Genomic DNA, 24,274 nt, shown 5'->3' with positions numbered 1-24,274 from the left:
AGAGAGGAGGAAAAGCAGCTTCCTCCTGTTTGTGTGCAGAAAAGTTGGAGGAGAGGACGGACCCAGGACCTGAAACCTGACCACGGAGCCTCCTCCTCCTGCTGCTGGCTTTAACTCAAACCAGATGGTGTCCCGCTACTCCACAGCAGCTCCAGCCTGATGCGTGGCTCCAGCGCAGGAGGTAAAGCAGTTTAGACGGAGTAGGAGAAGAGGACGGCGCAGACTTGACTTCGAGGAGTCATACAGTGTCCATTTAAAGGAGTGAGCTCGGAGTTTGCGGAGTTCGTGGCTCCTCCGTCTGATCTCAGTTCCGCGCACGGCTCAGCAGCACGGCAGTCACGGCCTCTCTTGCGCGCGCACCCGTGTCTTCGGGACACGTAAAAGCAGGACTTTATTTTCTAATGAAGGATTCAAACTGCGCATGCTCTGTGCTGACCTAAGTGGGCTCAGATTGAGCTGACGGAGGTGATGGAGGTGACGGAGGTACGGTGAAGCTCGCGCTCCGGTGATGCGGTGCGTCCCGCTGCTCCGCCGGCGCTCCGGCCCGCCCCTGCTGCTGCTCGCGCTCCTGCTCGCACTCTGTGTGTACCTGATGGTGGGGGACGAGCCGGTGCGGTCAGATGTGTGCTACAAGGTACCCTCGCTCCAGATGTTGACCCGCAGGTTCGTGTGTACTCTGGAGGCTCTGCAGAGACACGCACAGGTGAGCATACCTGCGTCACACCATGACGCCCACAGTGACCCCCACCAGCATCAGTTTAGTTGCTGCTCACCAAACTCAATTGTAAACAAAAGCAAACATTTAAGGAGCAGCTGCACTGAGCCAGTGATGGTCAGGCAACCGAGGGCTCCGCCCCACTATCCCATCACCAAACGTCAGACTGTTTTGATTATTTCCAGATGACCTTAGTCTTAGATGACCGTCACCTTTCAAACACTATATTTTTCACTCCAGTTAAACTCTGTCAAACTGTGCTCCACTTTATCATGTGTCAGAGTTTAGTGAAAATCTTATTGCTTTAAAACTTCCTCAAATTTTTGATGTTTAGATCTCTCCTAAGGCACTTTATTACTGTACTGTCTCATTGGTTTCACATAAACTTTATTATTGAACCCAAAATGACCCCAAAGCTCTGTTTTAACTAAAACACTTCAAATACATGTGAACGACCCTGAGACAGCAGAGTGGAGTGAACTATTCTTAAAATATTTTGATATCTGAATGGACTTCTGAATGCATCCACTGGAGGAGGATTCCTGCTGGGCCAAGGCTCCTTCTGTCTCATTGTTGCTATATTTTTAGACACGGACGGATGAACGACTGTGAGCACGAGGGTTTTATTTTACCACGGGGTGACTGACAGCTGCATGGACCAATCAGAGCCAGCCAATCCAGTCGGCATGTGTTCTGGGTATTTTAAGTGTGTCCTGGTGCTTGGTGTCCTGATAGAAATATTTCTGCTACGAGGATCCAGTTTCTGACAGATAACAAGAGTGTAAACATACACACACACTCGCGTGCATACACACACACACTCACAGTGTTTGGTTTGTTTTATGAGGGCTGTAAACTCCTGTCTGCTCATCCTTCACCTTTTACTGAGTGTCGTGTTCAGAGCTCAGAGGTCAGAGTTGGAATAACGCTGAGGCTTTAATGAGCTTTCATTCCATCTTCATCTGAAAACTTGATAATGAGTTTAGATTTACACCACTCAAGAAGAGCTGTAACATCTTCGTAATGCTGTGGCTCAGTAAAACTTTATTGATAAAGCCTTTTTGCCAACCCACAGGATGTGAACAGCTGAGAAGGAATTTATTATTGAGTATTTATGCATGAAGACAAACAAACTTCATCAATACATCTGAACGGTCTTTATTAGCGTGTAAGACGTAAAAAAAATTCCTTTAAATAAAGGTTTGAATGTTGTATTTCTGCTGTGTGTGTCGTTTGACTTCCGCAGAATTAAAGCGACAGCAGAGGAGGGCTCACCGTGCAGGTCACCCTGAACACAATGGTCTCCACAGACCTCAGCGGGGTTCCTGCTCTTTCAGAGTATTTTGGGGTCTTTTTCAGTCTCTCAGGAGGGTTCTGGGTCTTTCCTGACTCTTTCAGGTTTTTCTGAATGCTACAGGTATTTTGTGGTATGTACTGGTGTCTGGGTGATGCAGGGCCTGATTATTCCACCTCTAGGAAATTCTAGGCTCTGTCTTTGTGTCTTCAGGGTCCTTTGGTGTGTCTGATGTTTGAGAGGCCGTCCCTGGTGTCTTCACGTGATATGAAACCTTTTAAGGTCTTTCGGGAAGTTTCTGGGCTTTTCTTTGACCATTCTTCAGGGTCAGAGGTCGATGTTGTTCTCGTGTCAGCTGACTCTCAGCTGTTGGCCATCAGCTGTTCACTTCTCTGGTTCCTCCCCACAGCTTCCAGTCAGACGTGAGGATTTACTGCTGGAAGCAGATTCTCAACATCTATTTTAATCCAGTCTGACAGGAGCAGAGGACCATGACAAGAACACCATGTTACCTCATGAGCTCTCAGAGGTTTGAAAAGACTCTGACTAACCAGAAAATACAGTCCTGTCGATGGGTGATGGTCAGTGGGTCCTGAACGGGTTAACGTAATTGAAAAAGTCTGATCCATCAGCTGGACTCTGGCTGTTCGGACAGGTTAATTAAAAATGTGTGTTTGTTGTTTGTTTTAATATTTGCTATAATGACATAATTCAAATGTATTTATGTGTAAAATCATTTCTCTCATTTCTAATCCTGTAGCAGTGAACACGCTGGGATCACAGATCACGTTAAACTGAGTGAGACATTAAAACCGGGGAGGGGGTGTGATGAGGGTGTTTTGGGTCATGTGACTCGGTCCATCAGTCTGGAATGTGGGCTTGATGGTCTGATATTGCTCCTCCTGCTGAGTTAATCTGGAATTTTCTCTGTAAAAATCCCAGTTGATAAAGAACTGTCTGTGATCGATCTGTCTGGAGTCCAGACAGTGGAGCGTTGCTGCCTCGTTGTGTCAGCTGACAGGAAGCTGAAAGTGTTAGATTAAGCATAACAGGAAGCAGTGTGAGGCTGACATCACAGCCACTGACCCAACAGGAAAACTGCATCCCAGCCTCAGAGCTGCAGGCCTGAGCTGACTGCATTTCTTCTTCTTTGGTGAGAAGAAACACCTGACAGGCTGAACGTGTGCAGACAGCCATCATCAGAGCGGCAAGCTCACCTTAGTCTGAGGGCTCCATGAACTGGAGCTCTACCATGCCGGGTGTCATTCAGCTGTGTCAAACTCTCTTAAAGCTATCACAAAAATGTTCTCCACACCAATTTGTACTTTTGTAAACTCTGTAACATATTGTATTATTTAAAGAGTTTAGTCTATTACTGTCTTGGAGCAACTGTAACCCACATAATTTCCTTAGGGATTAATAAAGTATTCTGATTCGCATTCTGATTCACACGAACTCCTGCCGCCCCCTCAGTTGCAGCTCTCGTCTCAGAGGACCCCCCACCGGCACCGGGCCGTGGTTCTGACGGGGCGACACCTGACCTCAGACACCGAGGTTCAGCTGTACCAGAGAGTCCTGCAGCAGATGGACTACGAGGTCCACCTGTCCAGATACGCCGAGACCAGCAGCTTCCTGAGGAGCACGCAGGGTAAATATACATCTCAGGGGGTGCTGTGCTGGCTTCAGGTGCTGCTGGGAATATAAACACTCTGAATCTGATCCTGAATGAACCATTCTTTAAACATTTCAACCTGTCAGAAAGACACACACACACACACACACACACACACACACACACACACACACACACGCACACACACACACACACACAGTCTCTGTATATCAAGCATGTAAACAGTGTGAGCGCGCTCAGATGGCCCTGCCCTGCTGGAGCTTTAAACAGCGACATGAGCGAGCAGAGGTCAGGATTTCCTGTGGGTGGAGGAGGGTGGAGACTTCCTGTGAAAGCAGATGGACCTCAGCGAGTGTTTGTGGAAAATCACTTCAGTAGTGCATGCCACGGCAGAGAAACATGAGCACGCACAAGACCGAAAAATGGCCTCCGTCTGTGTTACCACAGAGGGGCTTCCATGCTTCCTGTCACTCTGGGTTTAACCCCGCCCACTTCACCTCAAAAAAACAGACCAGAGGATCATCCAGCTGCTGATGTCAAATTCAGAGATGATTTATCAACAGCACTGAACATCATGAACAATTCAGGGAGATGTGAGGGTAACAATAATAATGCAGATTTATTCACATGTTCATTACCACATCAACTGAATCCTGTGGAGGCAAAGAGATCTGAACCTCTGATTGGATGATTCTATCAGATATTTTCTTAACACCCTTCATCAAAGATTCATCACCATGTTTCCTTTCATTACACTATATGTTTGTTGTAAGGTCAGTGTTAAGAAACATTATATCAGTATCACCAGAGGCCTTGTTTACACCATCTCTGTAAGAACATGTTGGCTTTAGTCATGTATTATTATTTATTAATTACATAATAACCTAGCCTCTACCTGAACCTGTAGATCAGAGTAATAAAGACTTCACTGACTGGCTTATGTGATCAGTGGCAGGTATATTATTGTGTTGTCTGTGTCCCCCTATGTTTGAGGAGCAGTGAGACTGTAAAGCTTGAGGTTTAAGGAGAAGCTGAGACAGATGGATGGACAAATGGATGGATAGACAGAAGGACAGATGGAGGGAGGGAGGGAGGGATGGAGGGATGGATGGACATCAGGTTTAAATCTGTGTATTATTGGTTCACAGCCTGAGCATGGTCCCACTGTTGAAGTAAAGTTGTCTGTGTTGAACATCCTGCTTCGTTCTCTTTCTGCTGAAACCAAACAGCTCCAGCCAAAAGCCCACCGCAGAGCGTTTCCTGTCAACAATCGCTTCCACATGTTCCCGTTTTCTTTGTGTAAAACAAGCAGAAAAGGCCTCCGGTGGTTTTGGATTCTGTGGTCTTTCACAGTTAAAGATGCAGAGTTTGGGGCGAGCTGGGACTCGTGCAGGTGGCTCTTTTATTTTCTCTGAAAGTGTGAAGAAGACGATGCCCCTCACAGGCTGCCGTTGATCTGAATCTACCTGACTGACGTGATTTGTCGCTTTGTGAATAAAACTCCACTGAACTACAGGTGAGGCTTCTGTGTGTCTCCATGGTTACAGGCATTGGTGGGTGGAGCCTCCTGCTGTGCCTCAGCACGTCAGAGCAGAGCTGTCTGAGGAGGATCTCCTTCTCTCACCTGCAGCGTCATCAGACGGTGAGCCCCTCCTGTCCTGTCTGTGTCAACTGACGGCATGTTTGATGACATAACAGCTAAACTGTGTGTGTGCTCAGGTGAACCTGCTGCCTGGGCTGATAGAGGCATTTTCAAATGTAGGTGGAGGTCTGTGTCACTTCTATACACACTACCAGCTGACAGGTAAGTCTGCAGCAGGTAAATCAAATCAGCTTATTGATCTTGATTAAATGTGATAGATCAGCTGATTGTGGCCTAAGTCGCATGATCTGTGCTCATCCAACATTAGACATTACTGCCAAATAAGAGCACTTCCTGGAACTGAGCTTTAATCTGAAGGTCTCAGCTAACCTCTTGCTGTTTCTCTCAGAGTCTAGTTTACCCATGAACCCTCATGCCTGTGGATCAACCAATCAGAAGGTGCAGATTCCTCTGGACAGGTTTGTATGTGACCAGCTGACAGAAAGTTGTCTGAGTTCTGTGAGGTAACGTTTCTTGTTTCTCTAAAGTTTCCCTGACAGCCAAGCCCCGCCTCCTGCTCTGGTTGCCATGGTGAATGTTTATGTCCTGGTAACCTCAGTGACCCCGCTGACTTCTTTCCTGCATGACATCAGCGTGGTAATGACCATTCAGCATCCGAGGGGCCGACCTGTGAAGGTAAAACATGTTCCTGTGTAGGACTTGCTAACACTTCACTGCTAGCACATCCTCTTTCACTTGCAAATCAGTTTCCCATTGGGGACGATAAATTATCATTGACCACTGCTGTTAGCCTTTAGCTCCTCCTCTTCCCGTCAGCTCAGGGACTTCCTGCTGCAGCACCTCGATCCAGCAGCCTCCCATCAGGCTTTGAGGCAGGTGAAGCAGGTGATAAGTAAAGTGCTGCAGGCGGCTGCAGCGTCGACCAATAAGAAGCAGCGAACCATAAGCAGGTGAATTCTGAGCTGAAACTCTTAACTTTACTTCCTGTTTCACAATCCAGATTCAGTACACACCTGTCTGTCTGCAGTTGCTTCAAACTGCAGGTAAAAGTAGGAAGGTAGAAAGAAATGAAGGTAGAAAAGTAGGGAGCGAGTAAGAAAGAAAGGTGGGTAGAAAGGATGGTGCAGTGTCTGGGTGTCTGTTTTGGTTTCAGCTGAAAACTTGAAAATGCCTCAAACTGGATCTGTCATGTCTACTGAGTGTGTGCAGTCTGCGCCCAGTGGTGGCTCACATTGTCACTACTGTGTGTTTCAGGTGTGTGTTGTGCTTCCAGCTGCTCACCTTTACTTTGTTCTTCAGCGGCTCTGTCACACCTGTGGTAGTCCAGGTAAGAGTCTGACCATTAACTTTTCAAGTTCAGCTCAGCCTTCCAGCTGGTCTTCAGAGAAGTTCTGCCTCCTCTGGGTGAAAGGTCTCAAACTCATGAAGAAGAGAAGAAGCTTCAAGCTGCTGAGACACCTGGAGGTTGAGTTACATCGGGGTGGGCAACTCCAGGCCATGAGGGCCGGTGTCCTGCAGGTTTTAGATGTGTCCTTGATCCAACACAGCTGATTTAAATGGCTAAATTACCTCCTCAACATGTCTTGAAGTTCTCCAGAGGCCTGGTAATGAACTAATCATTTGATTCAGGTGTGTTGATCAAGGGTGATATCTAAAACCTGCAGGACACCAGCCCTCGAGGCCTGGAGTTGCCCACCCTTGAGTTACATGATGACCCAGCAGAGCATCCATCTCTGACTGGACCTGAGAATAACCACACTTTACTGGACCTCAAACATACAACCAGCCTGAGGTGTTCAGGTGAATAACCAGCAGAGGGCGTCTTGACCTCAGCTGCTCTCTGATTGGTCTGCCTCTCCTTTTCAGGTGGACACACAGTTAAACGTTTCAGCTCTGAGCAACGATGCCTTCGACCAACAGATCACCAAAGACCTGATCCTGGAGGACACGCTGGACTTCCTGCTGCCGCCACTCTCACACCTGTCCTCACACACACACCTGGCCTCGGAGAGGGAGGGGAGCCAGGTGAGTAGCGTGTTGTCATTAAAGGAGTAGGAGTTTTCCATGTCAGGAAAAAAATTAATGAATAAGTAATAATTAATGAATACTTAATGCAAAAGATAACAATAAATAATCAATAAATTCTCAATAAAATGTGTAGAAAAAGAATAAATATTTTAATAAACTAATAAAAAGCGTATTTTATGAATAATTAACCAAAACAAATAAAATGAAATAAATAAAAGCATTAGAAACACTGAGTTTAAAATGAATTAAAACTGATGGACATCCTACAGACATTTATTTTATTCATAAAAAAATATAAGATTCAATTTGTTTTTATTAATAAATAAAAAAATTAAATGTCACCCACCTGACTCTGTGTGTGTGTGTGTGTGTGTGTGTGTGTGTGTGTGTGTGTGTGTGTGTGTATCAGTACGGTGGCTGTACAGGGACACTTGGCGTCTGTTTGTCTGAAGACGAATTTCTTCTTCTGCTGCACTTTCAGTTGCTGATGAAGACCTCATCAGCGTTTCAGCCGGTTAGTTAAGCCCCGCCTCCTTCATCATCTTCTTCTTCAGTAGTGTTAACTGAGTGTGTGTGCCTTGTTTGTCCCCACAGCTCTATCCCAGTGTTTCCTCCTCCTCATCCTTGCCTCGTGGCCTCTCTGGCCTCCTGACCCAGATCAAAGGTTTCTACAAGCTGAAAACAAACAGGAGCTGCAGGTAAGAGGCTCACAGGTGTGAGGGGCCCACAGGTGTGAGATGATCCATTGTGTGTGAATTTAGACGTTCACTGAAGGGTTATGTCTGATGTTCCCACAGGACAGACGAACCGCCCAGTCAGCAGCCAGCTCTGTCTTCCTCACAGGACGAAGGTGAGATGTGGATTTTAGACCTGTCCTGACATCTGGAAACACATGTGGTCACATGATGCCGCTCAATCTATACAACCTGTTCTAGGTGTCACAAGGCAACAGGCAATTACACCTGTAGAGGTACGCAGTCTGTCACAGGGCTAACACAGACAGCCATTCACACCTACACCTGTGAGAGAAGCACAGGAAGAATGTGCTCATCGCTGGTCCTGGTACTGCTCATATCTGTCCCACTAATATAGATATGGACAGACTCACTTGTGCCTCCTGGTGGCGGTAGGACAAATGGCATTTGTTTGCAGATGGAAAAGCATCAGCTCACTGACGGTTATCTGCTTTAACGTACAAGTGGAAGTGAAGCTGTGGTTAGTGGATGCAGTTTGCAGAGGTTTTCTGATCCATGCAGCCAAAGTGTGATCACAGCATCCACAAAGTTTTTTTCTTTAACGGAGTTCTAGCTTCAGCCTTAGAGGATGATGCTTGGTTTCTACCTGAGGAAACAGGAGATGGTTTTACCCCCAAACAGGTTCAGGGGCTTCCAAGGCGGGACTTGCTCAGTACTCTACTGTGAAAGCTCTGTTCATTAGTGGTGGGTGTCATGGGTGAAGTGAAGTAGAACCTCGAGATCGAACGTCATGCTGATTCTTCTGTTTCAGGTCTCTGTGTGGACCCCCACCTTCGACAGATCTACACAGACCCCCCCCTCATTCTGAACCCCCCGTTCCATCCCCTGGTGAAGGAGTACCACGCAGAGGTGACCTTTGACACCATGACAGTTCGGATCCGGCCGGAGCCTGTCAGCTCGGCCTGCAAGATCCACCTGGATGAACACCGAGGACCCAGGTGAGACCAGGACTGTGAAAAACAACAGGTTACAGCAGAAAAGGTGCAGTCGAGATAGTCCTGAATGAAAGGAACCTCGAAATGTGACATTTGATTGGACACCATGTTTAAGCAGGAGCCGAGACAACAGATGTACTTCCTTTATTAGATTCTTTTAACACGTTTCTATTTAAGTAAAATCAGAGCATGAACTGCTTTATAGCATTCGCCATTTTGATTTGGGGCATGAAGCAAGCAGCAGCCTACTGACAGCAACCAGCTACTACTACTTCTCTTCTGGGCTTTAACTATGCTGCTAACGTCTGCTGGAGTCATGGTTTGGAAACAGGTGCCATCAAGGGAGGACTCCCTGTCATGCATTAGCATTATGCTGGGCTTTTATAAGGAAAAAGGAAGGGACACAGGAGTTGTTTTATTTCAGTTTAGATTTGTGATCCATGCTGGATTTATGAAACTCAAATAAAATGTGAATCTGGCTTTGTAGCTCCATTTGCTCCTTTTCACAGAGGATAACCTCAGAGCACCTCCTTGCAGCCACTTTTACAACAGCAGGATTAACAAGAAGTTTCTTCCTTCAGGATGGCGAACTACCCGGTTGGCCTCGGCAACAGCAAGATCAGCATCCTGGTGATGGACGGCAGCCACCTAGAGCCTGTTATCATGTCCATCTACACTGTCCACGTTTACAGGGAGAGTCGGCCTAGCCTGCCCATGTTTGGATATCACGTGATGTGCAGCTTTGTGCAGGTAGGAGCTTTGCTGTTAGCTGGTGGACTGCAGGGTGTGTGACATTCATTTCTTCAAACACAAAGTCTCCTTTAAGTTTGTATTTTGCTGTTTCAATGAGGTTGAAGGCATCAGTTATATCCAATGTTTCCTCTAAGCTGCGCGCACTGCTGGCACGGTCTCTGCGCAGAAAAAATCTGCGTTGCGCACAAAAAAGAAATTCTAACCTGAATTGAAATTAAAGTAAATACATTAACGATTCTGTTTTGCAGTGTTAGTCAGTAAGTGACTGGCTGCTCCCTATGGGATTAGAACCATTCCCTTATCCCATAGTCAATCACGCAATTCACATTCACGTATATACGCAGCTAATCAACGTCGTTGACAGGCTATGACAGCGTCCTTATGTGCCAACACCAGTGCTTTAGCTAGCAAAGCGGCATGGCTGATGAGGAGTGAAGCCACGTTAATGACAACGTGGACAACCATTGGAGATGTGAGCAGGACAGACGGAACAATTGACGGAAAAAGTGTGGACTTTATACCAGTTTTTAAATTGTGTTGATAGGCCACGTAAAAAATATTTAAAAATATGCAGTGTTTGTTTTTCTTCCTGAATACTACAGTTGTTTATATTTACTGGGGGAAGAAACGGTAAAAACGGCGTTTTATAAGGAAAAACACTCGAAAGCACTCTCCGCCTGTGAGCAAAGATGAAACCAAAACACCCCCCCACCCTTTCCCATTGGTCGAAAAATGTACCATGTCGACCAATCAAAACATGGCATTTAGTTGTTAAGAAACGGGAGGAAGTTTTAGGAGTGACAGCGGTTTTGTATGGCGTTATTTTTGTGCCACTATTCTGAGCGCAAGTAAAAAAAAAAATTGAGCGCACGTAAAAAAAAAAATTGCAGTTGCAAGTGTTGCATTTTGAGGAGAAATTTATTTTTCAGCGTAGAAAAGCTAAATTTGAGTGAACAAACTTCATTGCTGCGTGCAAAAAATGTATTTCAGTGTTTGCTATTATCCATACACACACACACAATAGCAGCCCCTCTCGCTCAGGTTTTGCATTTGCGCTCGCTCGCAATGTGTCAGCAATGTGTTGCTTGCGCTCTCAACATTTCTGCCTGTGCACGCTCAACTCTTTCTGTACACCGTTATATTTGTGCCACAAAACCAGCCAATCACAGACTTGGATTAAAAAAAATCTGACTGGCTGTTTTGGTCTCCAATCAGCTCGAAATGACGAAATGCAGTATGCCAGAATCCATTTCGCCCAAAACTCAAACAAGGCAGTGGCGGAGGAACACAGAGTGGCGGAGTTTGAAATATTACTCTTTCTGGGTCACAAAATAAACTTTTAAGATATTTTCATGCGAGAATGGTGCTGTGTAACCGTCAAATATCTGCTCGATTTATCAAGACATCACATATTTGCACAAGTGCTCTAAACGTTTTCGGAGACGCCTGAGAGACCTGCAGGTATCAGGCTGTTGTTCTCCTTTATCTCATAGTGGACAGAAATTATCTTTTGGAGTGGCACAAATAATTTGTGTGGCATCAGATTTGATGCAGAACAGCTGATTGTTCTGTAAATAGTTTGAAATGTTTGTTTAAAAAAGCGCCTTGGCTGCATTTTCAGGTAAACAGCTGCAAAAAACTTTGTTGTTTGCAAAACTCAGTAACTTTTTTGAAGAAGTAACTATATAATTAATTGCCCAGCAATGGTCTGTATATACTGTATTTTGCAGACAGAGAGTTACAGGACTCTCTCCCAGACCACAGACTCAGACTCAGAATACAAGTCAGAGCTTTATAAAAAAAAAAGGAGAAGAAAGTTGTGTTTTCAAAATTGGAGTTCAAGTTATTTTTACTTAACATACTACACAGGTCATGAACAAGCTGTCATTTGATTATTTTAATAAACCATGTAACTTGGATGGATTGGATGCTGGTGTGACCACAGTGCACACGCCTGCCGTTGCTCACAGTGGTCCAAGGGTCCGCTCAGGGAGTTTGTGTGTTCGCTCAGACACATGAAAAATTAGAGGGAACATTGGTTATATCATCAGTCTGATCAGGTCTGCTGAAGCTGCTCTCATCACGTTAGTCACCAAAGATGAAGCTAACAGAGGACACAAAGCTGTTTTCGGACTTCCTGTTTCAGAATCCCGGAAGAGACCCGAAATGTTACGTTACCCTGAAAAATCCAGACGATAACAATAAGGCCTAATTCCCACCTGGCTTCCCACTCTGTGATAGTTTGATTGAATAATCTCTGAAAGCTAAATGGTGAGAAACACAGCAGCAAGCTCTTCGATGCCATTGATGGAAATGGAAACAACCAATCAGGAAATTTCAGAGAGCTTTGTTAACAGGATGTTCATCATTTACAGCAAAATGCACAAATTCTGGTCCAATTACAGCAACGTTTTGCCACAGTCTGGCTGAAGCAGACTGTTAAAGGCTGTTTGTTAAAGGCTGGTTTTAAAAATACCAAACAAGGGGCAAAGGCAAAACTAAACATTGACCTAAACTGGGTGAACTAAGGCTAAACATTAAACAACTCTGAACATAAACATGAAAACCTGACATGAAAAACCTTAAACGCGACAACTTGGCATGTAGACCTGGGAACATGGCATGACAGCAGACGATCAGACGAGGAATGAATGAAAACACACACACTAAATGCACACAGGAGGTTATCAGGGGAAGTGGAAACAGATGGGGAAACAGCTGACTGGAATGAACATAATGACAACTAGGGATGGGTACCGGTATCCGCACCGGTTCTGACATAAGCAGTAGTAACCAGACCGAAAAACAGCGCACATTTCGGTGCTTTTTTTCCTGAGATGTCATACACTTTGGATTCTAGCCAATCATTTTACCTTTCCCAGGATAGTAGGCGGGCCCAGGTACGTACGTTCTTTTAGAGCAGAGCTACAGATTAAAAATGCTCAAGGCGAAGCAGTCAAAAGTCTGGCTGTACTTCACAGCAAAAGATGCAAACTCAGCAGTCTGCAACAAGTGCTTTAAGGTGATACTGTGCATAGGAGGTAACACCTCGAATCCGATGAAACACCTGGTGATGCATAGCGTTTTTTTAAAAGCTGAGAAATGCACCATATTTGATAGCTTGCTGCGAGACCTCACACCGAGCACGTCTACTGCGGGTGTGGTGCTTGTTATCGGACCCGGAGTTAGCAACATCCCCCAAGAACCCGAAGAGTAGAGTCCTGGCCCCTAGCCCTGCCAGTGTAGCATAAATGATGACGGATGATGATGGCAGCAGCAGCCCGTTTAAGCACCGTTTCAAAAGTACCGGTTTGGCACCGGTATCGGATAAAACCTAAACGATACCCATCCCTAATGACAACACAGGGGAAGTGAAACTAGGGCTGGGTATCGTCACTGATTTCTAGAATCGATTCGTTTCCGATTCACAAGGTCCCGAATCGATTTGATCCATGATTCGATTCAATTCGATTCGATTCGAATCTGAATTTGACAGTCAGAAATACTATAATTCAGATCAGTACATTTACATATTTTTGTATCTATAAAAAGGAAGCTGACACTCGCAAGACTTTATCAAAGGTGTGAGTGTCACAGCAGATGCCTTTGTGTCAAAGTAGCTGAGGATAAAACACACAAAAACATGGTGATTTTCCTGGCCTGGGATTTTACAAAAATATTCTTCAGTACATCAAAACGAAAGAAATCCATTAATCAACATATGAACGTTACCTCTGAAGTTACAGCGGTTTTATTAGAGACACGGCTAAGCGTTTTGCATTTTGCATAATTTTAAAAAGTTTAAATTTGTTCAGTATTGAACGGCAGAAATTAGGTTTTCTTTTCGGAAGTAAGTAAAAGGGAAAAAAAAAAACAGCGGCCGACAGCGCTGTAAACAGCGGTAGACTTGTGCGTAACAAGCAAGCGAATAATGCAGAAAACAGACAGACAGAGAGAGACAGAGAGAGAGAGCTGTGCATGAAGTGTGGTGGAAGCAAAACAGTAAACGTCATGACGATGTTTTTGTGAAGCGTAGTTTGGATCTTCTTTTGCTGCTGGTTCGGTCAATATTGTTTGGAGAGAGATCAAACTAACAGCTTTAGAATCAGCGCAAAAGGGGCGTGAACACAAAGCGCGGACCCGCCGAAACATCGGAATCAGTGAGCTGTCGGCTTTCAGCCCCGACCGTGTCCGTGCCGTCGAGTTAGAAAGGCGACATCTCACTGATTCTGATGTGTGTTTTACGTCTTTGTGCAGAATCCGTGTTCCTGTTCTCATTTACTGTCTTAGCTGTTTGGTGGTTGTTGAAATTTTGAGGTTTAACATGAGATTCTGGCATTTCGGGCAAAATAAATTTATATTAAAAAATCGATTCAGGATTTTAATGAATCAATTTCACGTTATCCAAGCCAGAGTTGATTTTAATCGATAAATCGATTATAAAAACCCACCCCTAAGTGAAACTAAACACAATGAACATGGGACACCAGACCTCTTCAAAATAAAACAGGAAACATAATGAGACACAGACACAACACGAGCTTGGACACACAGGCATGGGACACACAGACAAGAAACACACGAAGGGCAAGGGAAACGTAAACACACCGGGTGAAGACACTAGGGTAATCTAATAAACAATGAACTATAACAGCAACCTAGGCATAATAAAAATGAACTTATATAACCTAATGAACTTAAACATAAACCATAAACATCAAAATATATTAAAACTCAAAATGCTGAGTCAAATGACCCAGGATAGGGGCACATGTATTTGTTGTTTATTATTTTGTGTTGATTATTACATCAGCTTCACAGGCATACAGAATTCACTGCTATCTCCATAATTATTTTATTTCTTTCTGCCTTCCTTGATGCTTCACCCCTCCATTATAAGAATTATATGATTTGGGGGTTTGTCCAGGATTTTGTAAAACAAGGTTGGAACAGGTGTATTTTGTGTGTTACATCTGATTTCAAACCTTCTGCTTACTCCAGTTACAAATGTGAGTTGTTGCCTGGATGTTTGAGCCCTTTTTGAGTTTCCAGTGTTTGCACAGGTAGGACAGGTGAGTGTCTGCCTGAGCTCTGTTGGGTTGTTTGTTGGCTCTTTTTGTTATCTTTTATCTGGTTTTTAGAGTAAGTCAGGGCACAGATAAGGTGAAGAGATGAGTTTGGCAGGATCTGCTGGTCATTTATTGCTTTTGTAACTATAATTGTCAGAGAGCAACACAGCAGAGCAGGCCTGGCACAGAAAACTCTGTCTGTCTTGACATCTGTTTCCTTCACACTTTACTGCTTCAGTAAATCTGATTGAATCTGATCAGCCTGATAAAAAAGCTCTGGTGTTTTCTGATGTCTGCTCCGGGCTTTGCTCCAGCTCTCAGTAAACCATCTCGACGTGACCTCGACACTCTGAGAAGAATGAAATGTTGGCTCCGTTTGTTTCTGCCTTTAAATTCCTCTCACATCCCTTTGCGGCGCTAACAGCTCGACGCCTGCGGCGAAGCGTGAGCAAGCATTCGCAAAGCTAATGCTTCTCCAACATCTGCACTCATTTCCATCAGCTTCTCTGTGACCTCAGGTGGATGTTTCTCAAGACTGCACAAGAACATCTGCAGAATGAAGCGAAGTGTGTAAGGAGCTGCTGGTGTTCGGCTCAGGGTGTAGAGGATTCAGGTTTTCTGTCTGTAACGTTCAGATGATGTTCTTCAGGTAACCTGTAAGTCTTTTCTGTCACAGTTAAATCTCCAGTGAGCAAACAGTTCCCAGCTTTCAGTCTGTTCAGACGGTAATCTGCTTTAATCTGGATCAGTTTCAGGTCCTGAACAGGTGATCTTACCTGATGCAGGTTAAAGCTGTGTGGGGCCCCATGTAGCCCTGATCCCTCTCAGGTTCATGTTTTCATCTGCTCTCCAGCTGCCCCCCTCTCATCCACCTGTGATCCACCTGTGAGCCTCAATTAGAGCTAAAGAAGGCGGAGTTCAGCGGGCCTGGTTGGCCCCTGAGAACACAGCGCTCATTGATGCTCAACCAGCAGGCTCATCAGGTCACCAGTAACTTATCCAGGATCAGTAGTCAGAGTCAGAGTCAGTGTAGATGTTTGCTGATATGTGCATGAATGTGAGCTTGTGTTTAGTATGTGTTTTTTATGCATCACACACTCAAAGACTAATAACTAAACTCAGACAGGAAGACATAACGGGAGAAATACTGAAGTGTGATGATTCTGTGGAGTGCTCAGGAGTGGGCGTTGGCTGCTTGTCTCTGCAGACAATCTGCAGCTCCAGCAGGTGGGAGCAGAGTCACACTGGAATCAAACCTGTACTCACATTTAAAAGTAAAACGTCGAGTCAGCTGACGAGAACTCAAGATAACACTTGAGTTCTCATCAGATGCAAAAACATAAAAACAACAACAATAAAAATAACAAAATGAATAATATTTTTTATTATTATTACAATAAGAGTTTTGCGGCCTCGGGAGTTTCTGCAGGTTAAACTGAGTGAAGACAAAGACTCACTATAAACACTCCTGCGTATGTGTGTGTGTGAGTGTATCATGTTATAGTCATGTCTTCATTGGTTATCTGATGGAGCTGCTGAGCTTAATCTTTGTGTCTGTGCTCACCTGGAGACACGTGACCCTGGATCCTAAGCTGCTGCCAATCAGAGTCCAGAGACGTGTGCTGATCTCACCTGTGAATCTCTCTGAGAACACCTGCGCACACCAGCATGTCTCAGACGTCCGGCCTGTCTCTGCAGGCGGGTGAGCCAGAGCTGATGGATCAGTATCAGAAACATCATGCTCTGGAGGCTCCGCCTCCTCCCTCTCTGGACTGTGTGGGATGTGGAGCGCTAGCGTGAAGCAGCTTTTCATTCGTAACCTAAACAGAACAAAATGTTTTGGCTGTGACTCTCTGACCTTTGACCTCCTGTCTGCAGCGTGATCCCATTAGGCCTGTTTGTTTCTGTGGAAACACAGAGCAGCAGCTTATTTATCAACTTTCAGATGAAGCTGAGCTCAGAGAACGACCACAAAGTCACTCCCAAGCCCTGAGCTGCACCCAGCTCCGCGCTTGCCCTCCGCCTCTGCCCTCACCTGTCAGGATCCTGGGTTTTGTACCTGGATTTTTTCTGTTTTGGATTTTTGATTTTGGTTTATATAATATTCTAAGGTGAAGGTCCTTGTTGTGGTTATACTATGATATCTGTTTGTATCCCCAGATCTCAGCTTGTTATCGGAGGTTTTCTTTTTTCATTCCCCATCCTCTTGTGTCTAGTTTCCTGTCCCAGTGTCCTTCTTTGACCTCAGTCTTGTCTCCATGTTAAGTTGTCTGTTTCCCTGTTATTTCACTGTGTAGCCCAACATGTCTGGTAATTTCTGTTTGTCTTTCTCTCCTCCCCTCACTCTGTCTCTCCATCCCTTGCTCTCTCTCTCTCTGTCCCTCGCTCTTACCTTGGTTTTTACTTTGATAGTCTCCTGGCCTGTGTTCAGGATGTTGTGTTTGGCTTCCCTGTCTTATTAGTTAGACTATGTTTAGCTGTGCTCTGTTCCCTCATTTGCCTTGTGTATTTAAAGTCTGCATATTCCACTGCTCGTTGTCGTGATCTTCCTCAATGCCGTGTTCTGCTATTGCCCTCCGCCCTCCACCCGCCTCAGAGCTGATGAGGCTTTTGAAGTGCTGGTCTGAGTCCAGCTGTCTCCACTCACTCATGTACACCTCTGCTCCAGCTCTGGGTTACAGGCCTGCATGAGCCTCCCCCCTGCATGTGCACTAATGGTTCAGTCCAAGCATCTTGTGTGAATGCCTCCACACCTCCACTTCTCCGGTTATGAACCCCGTCAGCAGGCAGATGTTGCTACAGATGTTCCTTTGAATGTATTTGGACTGCTGTGTGTGTGTTTGATTCTTCTCAATTGGTTTGGTCAGACCTCCTTCTCTCCCATCTCCACCCACTGCTCCGTTTGGAGGTCTGAGTTTCCCACAGGAGGCGGCGGCGGCTCAGATGATCTAATGAGCGCTGATCCGGATTTACCAAGATTCTCAGACCTGAGATCAGTTCTGCAATCACATGGGAGGATTATCGGAGTGTTTCTGCTCCTCTATGATGGATTCCAGCTGACACCACACAAACAGCCCACCCCCACCCACACCTCATTCCTGCAGGCGGAGAAAAAACTCAGAATCCTCTTTTCATGTTCAGTTTGTCTTTTTCTCTTTTATTTATTCACACTCACACACACACATTCTCACATGGTTAATACGCGGCATTTCTTTGTTACAACACTACCAGCGTTAGCTGTTAAATAAAAGAAGCAAAAACAGAGAACATGGTGTTGAACTACGACTCAAACACACCGCTTTGTGTAAATTAGTGTACCGTACTAGAACAAACTTTTGTGACAGTATGAATTCTTAAGGAACAGTTACCGTGTGAAAAGCATTTAGGTCTGAAAGCTTTTTTATTATGTGTATAAAAATCAGTGCCAGTGTGTGTGTACATTCTTAATCCCTTTCACAGTTATGATAAATGGATGTTGGTTGTCCTGAAGTGCAGATTGGTGCCATGTTATAACAAGTTGTCTCAGCAGCGTTAGAGTTCGACACTTCTGTGGCAGGTTTTTCTTCTTTTTCTTCTCTTTGCCTTCATTCCTCACTGACATATTCTTTCTTGCATTTTTGCTTCTCCTTCCTCGTCTGTCTTTTGAACCTGAAACAAAGAAAGAATAGCACTTAATGTACCTTGACACAAAAAGCTTTTCTGTTGCTGAGGCAGCTATGCTAGTATTCTCTGCCTTGTCATCTTGCCTGACGTGGAGTCAGTCCATGACACGGGTCTGCTGCTTGGCTGGTTCTACTGTGCCTCACAGAAAACTTTATTGCTACTCCTGTAACCAGTACGGGGAAGATTGTTGGGCCGCTGTTGTGTCAGCGTTTGCAGTAATTTGCAGTATCAGCTCATTGTGTTCCTTCATCACTGATCTGACTGACTCGCTCTTCTCAAAGAAGAGCGAGTCAGTCAAATATCAGCAGGTACACCTCTCGGTCCATGTTTCCATGTTACAATCCTGTCAGTCATTGTTTAGCTAATTGTATTAGCATAGTGGTTTGAAACTAGCAAGTGCTTCACTAAGTACTAATGTACTCTAAGTCATATCATATTTAATCTTCAGCTGTGTGAAAAAAATATTTTCCTGTTCTTGTTTTCTCAGTAATATCCGCATATGCCTGTGACAACCCCCGTTTAAAATCAGGGATAGAAGTGGCTGAACCCTGATGTCTCATCCCAAATGGGTGCAACTCCTGCCGCTGCAACTCTTCCCATGTTATAACCATACCTGGTCTCCCCTGTTTCTATTCTTGTTTTATTAGAAATTATTTAATAGTAAATAATGTACATCATAAACGTCTAGTGTATGTGAAATGAACTATAGTGTGATCATTAAAAAAATCAAATATTTATTTACTGAAAATAAAAACTGCACTGATTTCCAAAATGAAGGAAAATATTGTTTACAAACTGATGAAATATCCAAAAAATTAACCTGTTCAGGAATAATAATAAGGTTTAAGCATGAAACAGCACGTCACATTCATTATCAGCAGGAAATTACGGCACTCTGACACATTAAAAAAAAAAAACGCCATTCGCAAAGAGAACACATTCATTTACAAATTCATTTAGTTTTTAATGTTTGACGAGTGTTTCAGACCTGTGATCTGGCATTTGCTCTGTGGCACTCTATCAGCTCTGTGTGGCTGCACAAATATCAGCTTCATCAACTCAGCACCACCCGTCTGTTTTCACTGAACATGAAAACGTCTGATTACCATTCTGACCTTTGACATATTAACTGTCCTGTGGACACGAGATTTGAAAATGATTTATTATATTTGCATATTTAAGCTCCCAGTTGATAGTTTAAAAAATAAAATACAGTTGTCTTTTATCATCCAGGCAAAAAGCCCTGCCTCTGAAGTTATAAAAATGATTCTGACAAAGCAAATCATTTTTTACTGCACGTCATATCTGACATCATCAGGCTTCAGTAGCTGCTTTTACACAAAAGCTGTCGCCATGGTTAAAGTGACGTTTGTGCTCTCTCATCGCGTTGTGATGGAGTTTGAAGCAGAAATTAAATTCTGATCAGAAGGAAAGGCTCACATCTCTCTCAGTTTTAAAATCTTAAAAGCTGTAGTTCTTGTTGCTCTTCTGAGTCCGAGTGAGGAAGAGGAGCACGTGGCCGCGGCCTCGATGAAGTCAGAGTTGGGGGCGACGTGGCGGTGGCGAGGCCTCAAACGGTCCGCTGCTACTGGAGGCGGTGTGTTTGGAGCTGATCTCGGAGCAGCGTGTACACTGAGCACAGGTACGAACAAGAAAATCCCTGTTAAGTTTTCTTGTCGCACTTTGTTGCGAGCTGTGCCGCTGACGTGAGGAATGTGACGCAGCCACGACGAAACCTGCAACAGCAGCAGAAGAAGAAGAGCCAGCGTTTGTGATGGCGGTGGCTGTGAAGTCTGCGCCAGACCTGGAGGCTCCCACGGGGACTCTGAGGTGAGCGTGGATCGCTTTGCTTGACTCCTGACCTCTGAGCAGAGGAGGAAGGGGACGGATCCACAAAGGAGGATGAAAGAGAAGCTCTGAGGGAGGAAGCAGCGAGCACATGAAGAAGAAGACGTGGTGTTTGACAGCGAGAAGCTTCAGATCTCAAACAGCAGATTTACTTTCAGAGGCCAAAGCTCACTGGGATGGACGCGACCTCTGACCCTGCAGGGAATCAAACCCAGTGATTAAAACTAAAGATGGTGCAGTCATGTGTTTAAGTTTTTCATGTGTAATTTTCTATGAGTAGAAAACAGAATCTATTCGATTTACCAATGTAACCAGCTGTAAAGTGTTTATTAAACAAAATAGTAAAAACTCGTTTCAGTTTCAGGTTTTAAAGGAAACTTCAGACTGACGCTTCCTCTGAGGATTCCTTTGTTTTCTCTTCATCTGTGTCCAGAACATTTCAATTCCTCCACTATTGGTGGCTGTAGCTCAGGTGGGAAAGCAGATCACCTACTTATCAGTAGGTGGTTTGATCCCCATCTGCTCTAGTCTGTGTGCTCTTCGATGCATCCATCAGAGTTTGAATGCGTATGAATGTTAGATAGAAAGTACTTACACAAAAGGGCATCGAAAAAAGTGCTTGTGAATAAGGTAATTTGTGTAAAGTGCTTTGAGAAAAATGCTATATAAGAAGTTAATAAAATGTATTTATATAGCACTTTTCACAGATAAAAATCTGTGAAATAAAAATCATAAAGTGCTTAATTTTCACAAAATTAAAAAGAATAAAGATACAACAAATAACAATATGAAACAATAAAATAAAGTATAAAAAAGAACCAGTCCATTTGCCATTTTATATTTACAGTTTGTAGTATTTGCAGAGTACTGCAGTCAGAAATCGCACACAGGAGGTTCAGAACTTCCTGGAAGTGCTGATTGCAAATTTGTCACAGTTTGATGTCTGTTGTTCAGGACTGCGGTCTGCTGGTCCAGCCGGATCGCTCCTGCGGTCTTCAGCCGCACAGCGAATCCCAGAGTCAACATAATGCCTGCAGCTCAGGACACGTGTCAGGTCTGAGGTCCTGCCCGTGGACTGCTTCCTTAAGATAATACATCAAATTTAAGTCAAGTGACATTTTGTTCTCGCCACCTCACCTGTGTGTCTCACCTGCCTGACAGGACGCTGGGTTGTTCCATGCCTCAGCTGTTCTGACAACAGGACGTGTGACTGGAGGGAAGTTTCCTGGCAGGCAGATGGTTGTTATCACCCAATAGTGGACCACCCACTGCTGCAGGACTGTATGAAGGACAGAAAGGTAAGGTCACCTGATCAGCTGATTTGAACCAGTCCATCTCAGATGTCTCAGTTTGTGGCAGTCGTCCTGATGGAGGTACATCACCAGCTCTCTCATTGCTCCTCAGCTGTTGTTTATCGGGGACTCAACAAATCGTGGGATGATGTACTTCCTGATGGAGAGGGTGAACTCCACCCTGGAGGACTGGGGCAAAGCCCACGACACGCTGGTCTACAGGAACCTGAACAGAGGACGGACTCTGGTCAGCTACTCGTACTATCCTCAGTTCTGGCTGGAGAAGAAGCAGCGACCCACGTTCAGGCAGGCTCTGCAGCAGCTGCTCAACAGGTGAGGTCCTAACAATCCACTTTTGAGGCATGTTACCTGAAGCCGTGAGATATTTAACAGGTAACTTTTCTTGTTCTTGTCTGTTAAGGTCTCAGCCTCTGGTGAACTCTAACCAAACAGTTCTGGTGGTGGGAGGAGTCCAGTGGCTCAACACCAATCACCTGAGGACAGTCAGTGAAGTGCTGGACAGGTGAGGAGACACAGTGTAACACCACCTACATACAGTATAAACCACAGTGTTATCTCCATATGGGCTTACACTGATCTAAAGAACAGAGGACCTAACGCTGATCCCTGAGGTTCACCTGTACTCCAGTCCTGCATTTCCTGTAACATGAGAAACCCTTTCAGTAAAGACACTAACCCGGGGTTTAGCGTTCGGGATTAGCAATGTTATTGAGGACTCTGGTTTCTATGGTAACGTGAGGTTACTTCTGTCCCTCCTCAGTGAATCTCTCAGTAACATCCTGGTGGTGGTGAAGTCTTTAGGGATGGGCTTCCATCTGCCTGTGGACGGGATCAGGTCTCTCAGTCTGGTAGGTTCCTGTTCCTGCTGTCATTCATACCCCTCTATGGGAATTAAAGCTGCTTTCTTTGATCAATATTTCAGACAGAGATACAGGACCTGTACAGGGAGAACGACGACATCATCACCACCGCCAAGCATCATGGGTACGAAGTGATTGACACGTTCAGCATCACGATGGGTCGATACAAAGAGTTCCTGCAGGGACGCTGTGCCTGTCACTTTCACGAGGTAACACAACTTTATTTATCAGCAAACGAAGTGCTTCCAATGGTCAGGGCTGCAGGCCTCACAGCTGATGTTCTGCTCTGTTTTCTCAGGTGGAGAAGTTTTGGTCCACAAAACTTTCCAGTGACAGAACGTCCACCGCGAACACGACCAGAACAGAGAGAACTGTACATACACTTGGCAGCCAATCAACCCTGCCAGACACGGAGCAGGAGGCGGGGTCTCAACCCACAACCTATCGTGTTAGAGGACCAGTGAACCAAGTATACTCTGAGATCCTTCTGAGCCGCCTGTGTCCCATTACCCGAAACTGAACACCTAGGAGGGGCCAGGTGAATCCTGCGGGAGAGTCACCTGTCCCCCTCCAGGACGTGGACTTCAGAGAGGGGTGGGGGACTGGTGGAGGTGGATTATTCAGAATGAACAGAAGCCTCACTGTGCAGCTCAGTAGCACCAATCCGACGCGATGCTGAGGGTCTCAGACTCAACTGCTGGCTTCTAATAAGCAGAGGTTACTTGAGATAGCGCTCAGCTGGTTCCTGCTGCTCGCAGATGTTTAAAGCTTTCAGCATTTCAGTCCCAGCAGCAGGACTGTTAATCTCTGACCTTCTGCTGGGATTTTCCATTTCAGAACCAGAAAAATCCTCTGCCGTAATTCTGCTGACTGCACCAGCTGCTTCTCGCTGGCCCGTGTGTTTGTCAGTGATATGAGTTAGCGTGGATTCAAGCAGCTGCTTCCTGATTCAGACTTAGCCTCAGGCCTCACTGATTGATCGGTTCTGTATGTCAGACCAGTTTTAGCTCCAAAGACTCAATGAAAGCTCTTCATCACGTGACAGAAGCGTCTTTTATGACTCTGCTTATATTTCTATATTTTTCTACAGATGTATAATGTGTCTTTTTATAAGCTGAAAACAGAAGAAATTAATATTTTTTATGACTGTGCTCATTCTGCTCTTCATACAAAAAACAAAAAGTCAAACAAAAAAGTTTTTAATCCTGAACTGTGAACACATTCACAACCACAGTGCTTGGTCCTCACAACGTCTTCACTCTAACAGACTCAGTCTTTTAAACACTGTCTCACTTATGGCTTTATAACATTTAATAAAACATCAGTGGACAAAACTCATCTTTTTCTCTTTATTATTATTATTATTATTATTATTATTATTATTATTATTATTATTATTATTATCATCATCTCTAGCTTCATTGGGACAGATTTTAGGTTGTTGAATAACTTTTGGAGGTCCACAGAGGAGGCTGAAAGCTCCAGAATTAGGAAATAAATTGTTTTATATTTATTACATTTTTTGGTCATGTTGACAAAAGTTGCTTTAAGAAAGTTTTCTTTACGTGTTTTTTGACAAGCATTCTTCAAAAATCCAACAACAGAGTTATTGTTTCCTAAATATTGTTTATTTTTATTTCATTTTGACTTTTTCGTTTTAGTTCAGTTAAGTTTCCAGGGAGAATTTACTCGTTTAGTTTTCATTATTTCAAAAATGTTTCGTTTTTAATAGTTTCTGTGTTATTAGTTAGTTTTAATCTTTATTAAGTACAGGCACTACAAAAGAAACTCTGAACTTTCTAAAA

At 44.5% G+C, this 24,274-nt stretch overlaps 1 protein-coding gene across 1 annotated transcript; it reads left to right on the top strand.

The window, feature by feature from the left end:
* Window positions 1–55: 55 nt before the first annotated feature.
* cped1 (cadherin-like and PC-esterase domain containing 1) lies at window positions 56–24,186 on the top strand. The gene is made up of 21 exons (XM_085139110.1): window positions 56–703; window positions 3,483–3,657; window positions 5,190–5,284; window positions 5,362–5,446; window positions 5,634–5,703; window positions 5,773–5,920; window positions 6,062–6,195; window positions 6,500–6,572; window positions 7,112–7,270; window positions 7,683–7,787; window positions 7,868–7,971; window positions 8,071–8,123; window positions 8,780–8,966; window positions 9,545–9,713; window positions 21,251–21,350; window positions 21,458–21,594; window positions 21,701–21,921; window positions 22,010–22,111; window positions 22,370–22,457; window positions 22,532–22,678; window positions 22,768–24,186. The coding sequence occupies exons 1-21, from the start codon at window positions 509–511 to the stop codon at window positions 22,987–22,989; spliced, it is 2,769 nt and encodes a 922-aa protein (XP_084995236.1). The 5' UTR covers window positions 56–508; the 3' UTR covers window positions 22,990–24,186.
* Window positions 24,187–24,274: the final 88 nt, after the last annotated feature.

Source organism: Neolamprologus multifasciatus, chromosome 17, assembly GCF_963576455.1.
Source record: "Neolamprologus multifasciatus chromosome 17, fNeoMul1.2, whole genome shotgun sequence".
NCBI classification, from domain to species: Eukaryota; Metazoa; Chordata; class Actinopteri; order Cichliformes; family Cichlidae; genus Neolamprologus; species Neolamprologus multifasciatus.
This window is presented reverse-complemented; position numbering and strand designations above follow the sequence as displayed.

Bases quoted from the DNA above. Each gene is read 5' to 3' on its own strand.
- cped1 (XM_085139110.1), top strand. From the start codon at position 509: ATGCGGTGCGTCCCGCTGCTCCGCCGGCGCTCCGGCCCGCCCCTGCTG. The intron at 7,788-7,867 runs GTTAGTTAAGCC...TTGTCCCCACAG, and splicing joins CCTCATCAGCGTTTCAGCCG to CTCTATCCCAGTGTTTCCTC. The intron at 8,124-8,779 runs GTGAGATGTGGA...CTTCTGTTTCAG, and splicing joins GTCTTCCTCACAGGACGAAG to GTCTCTGTGTGGACCCCCAC.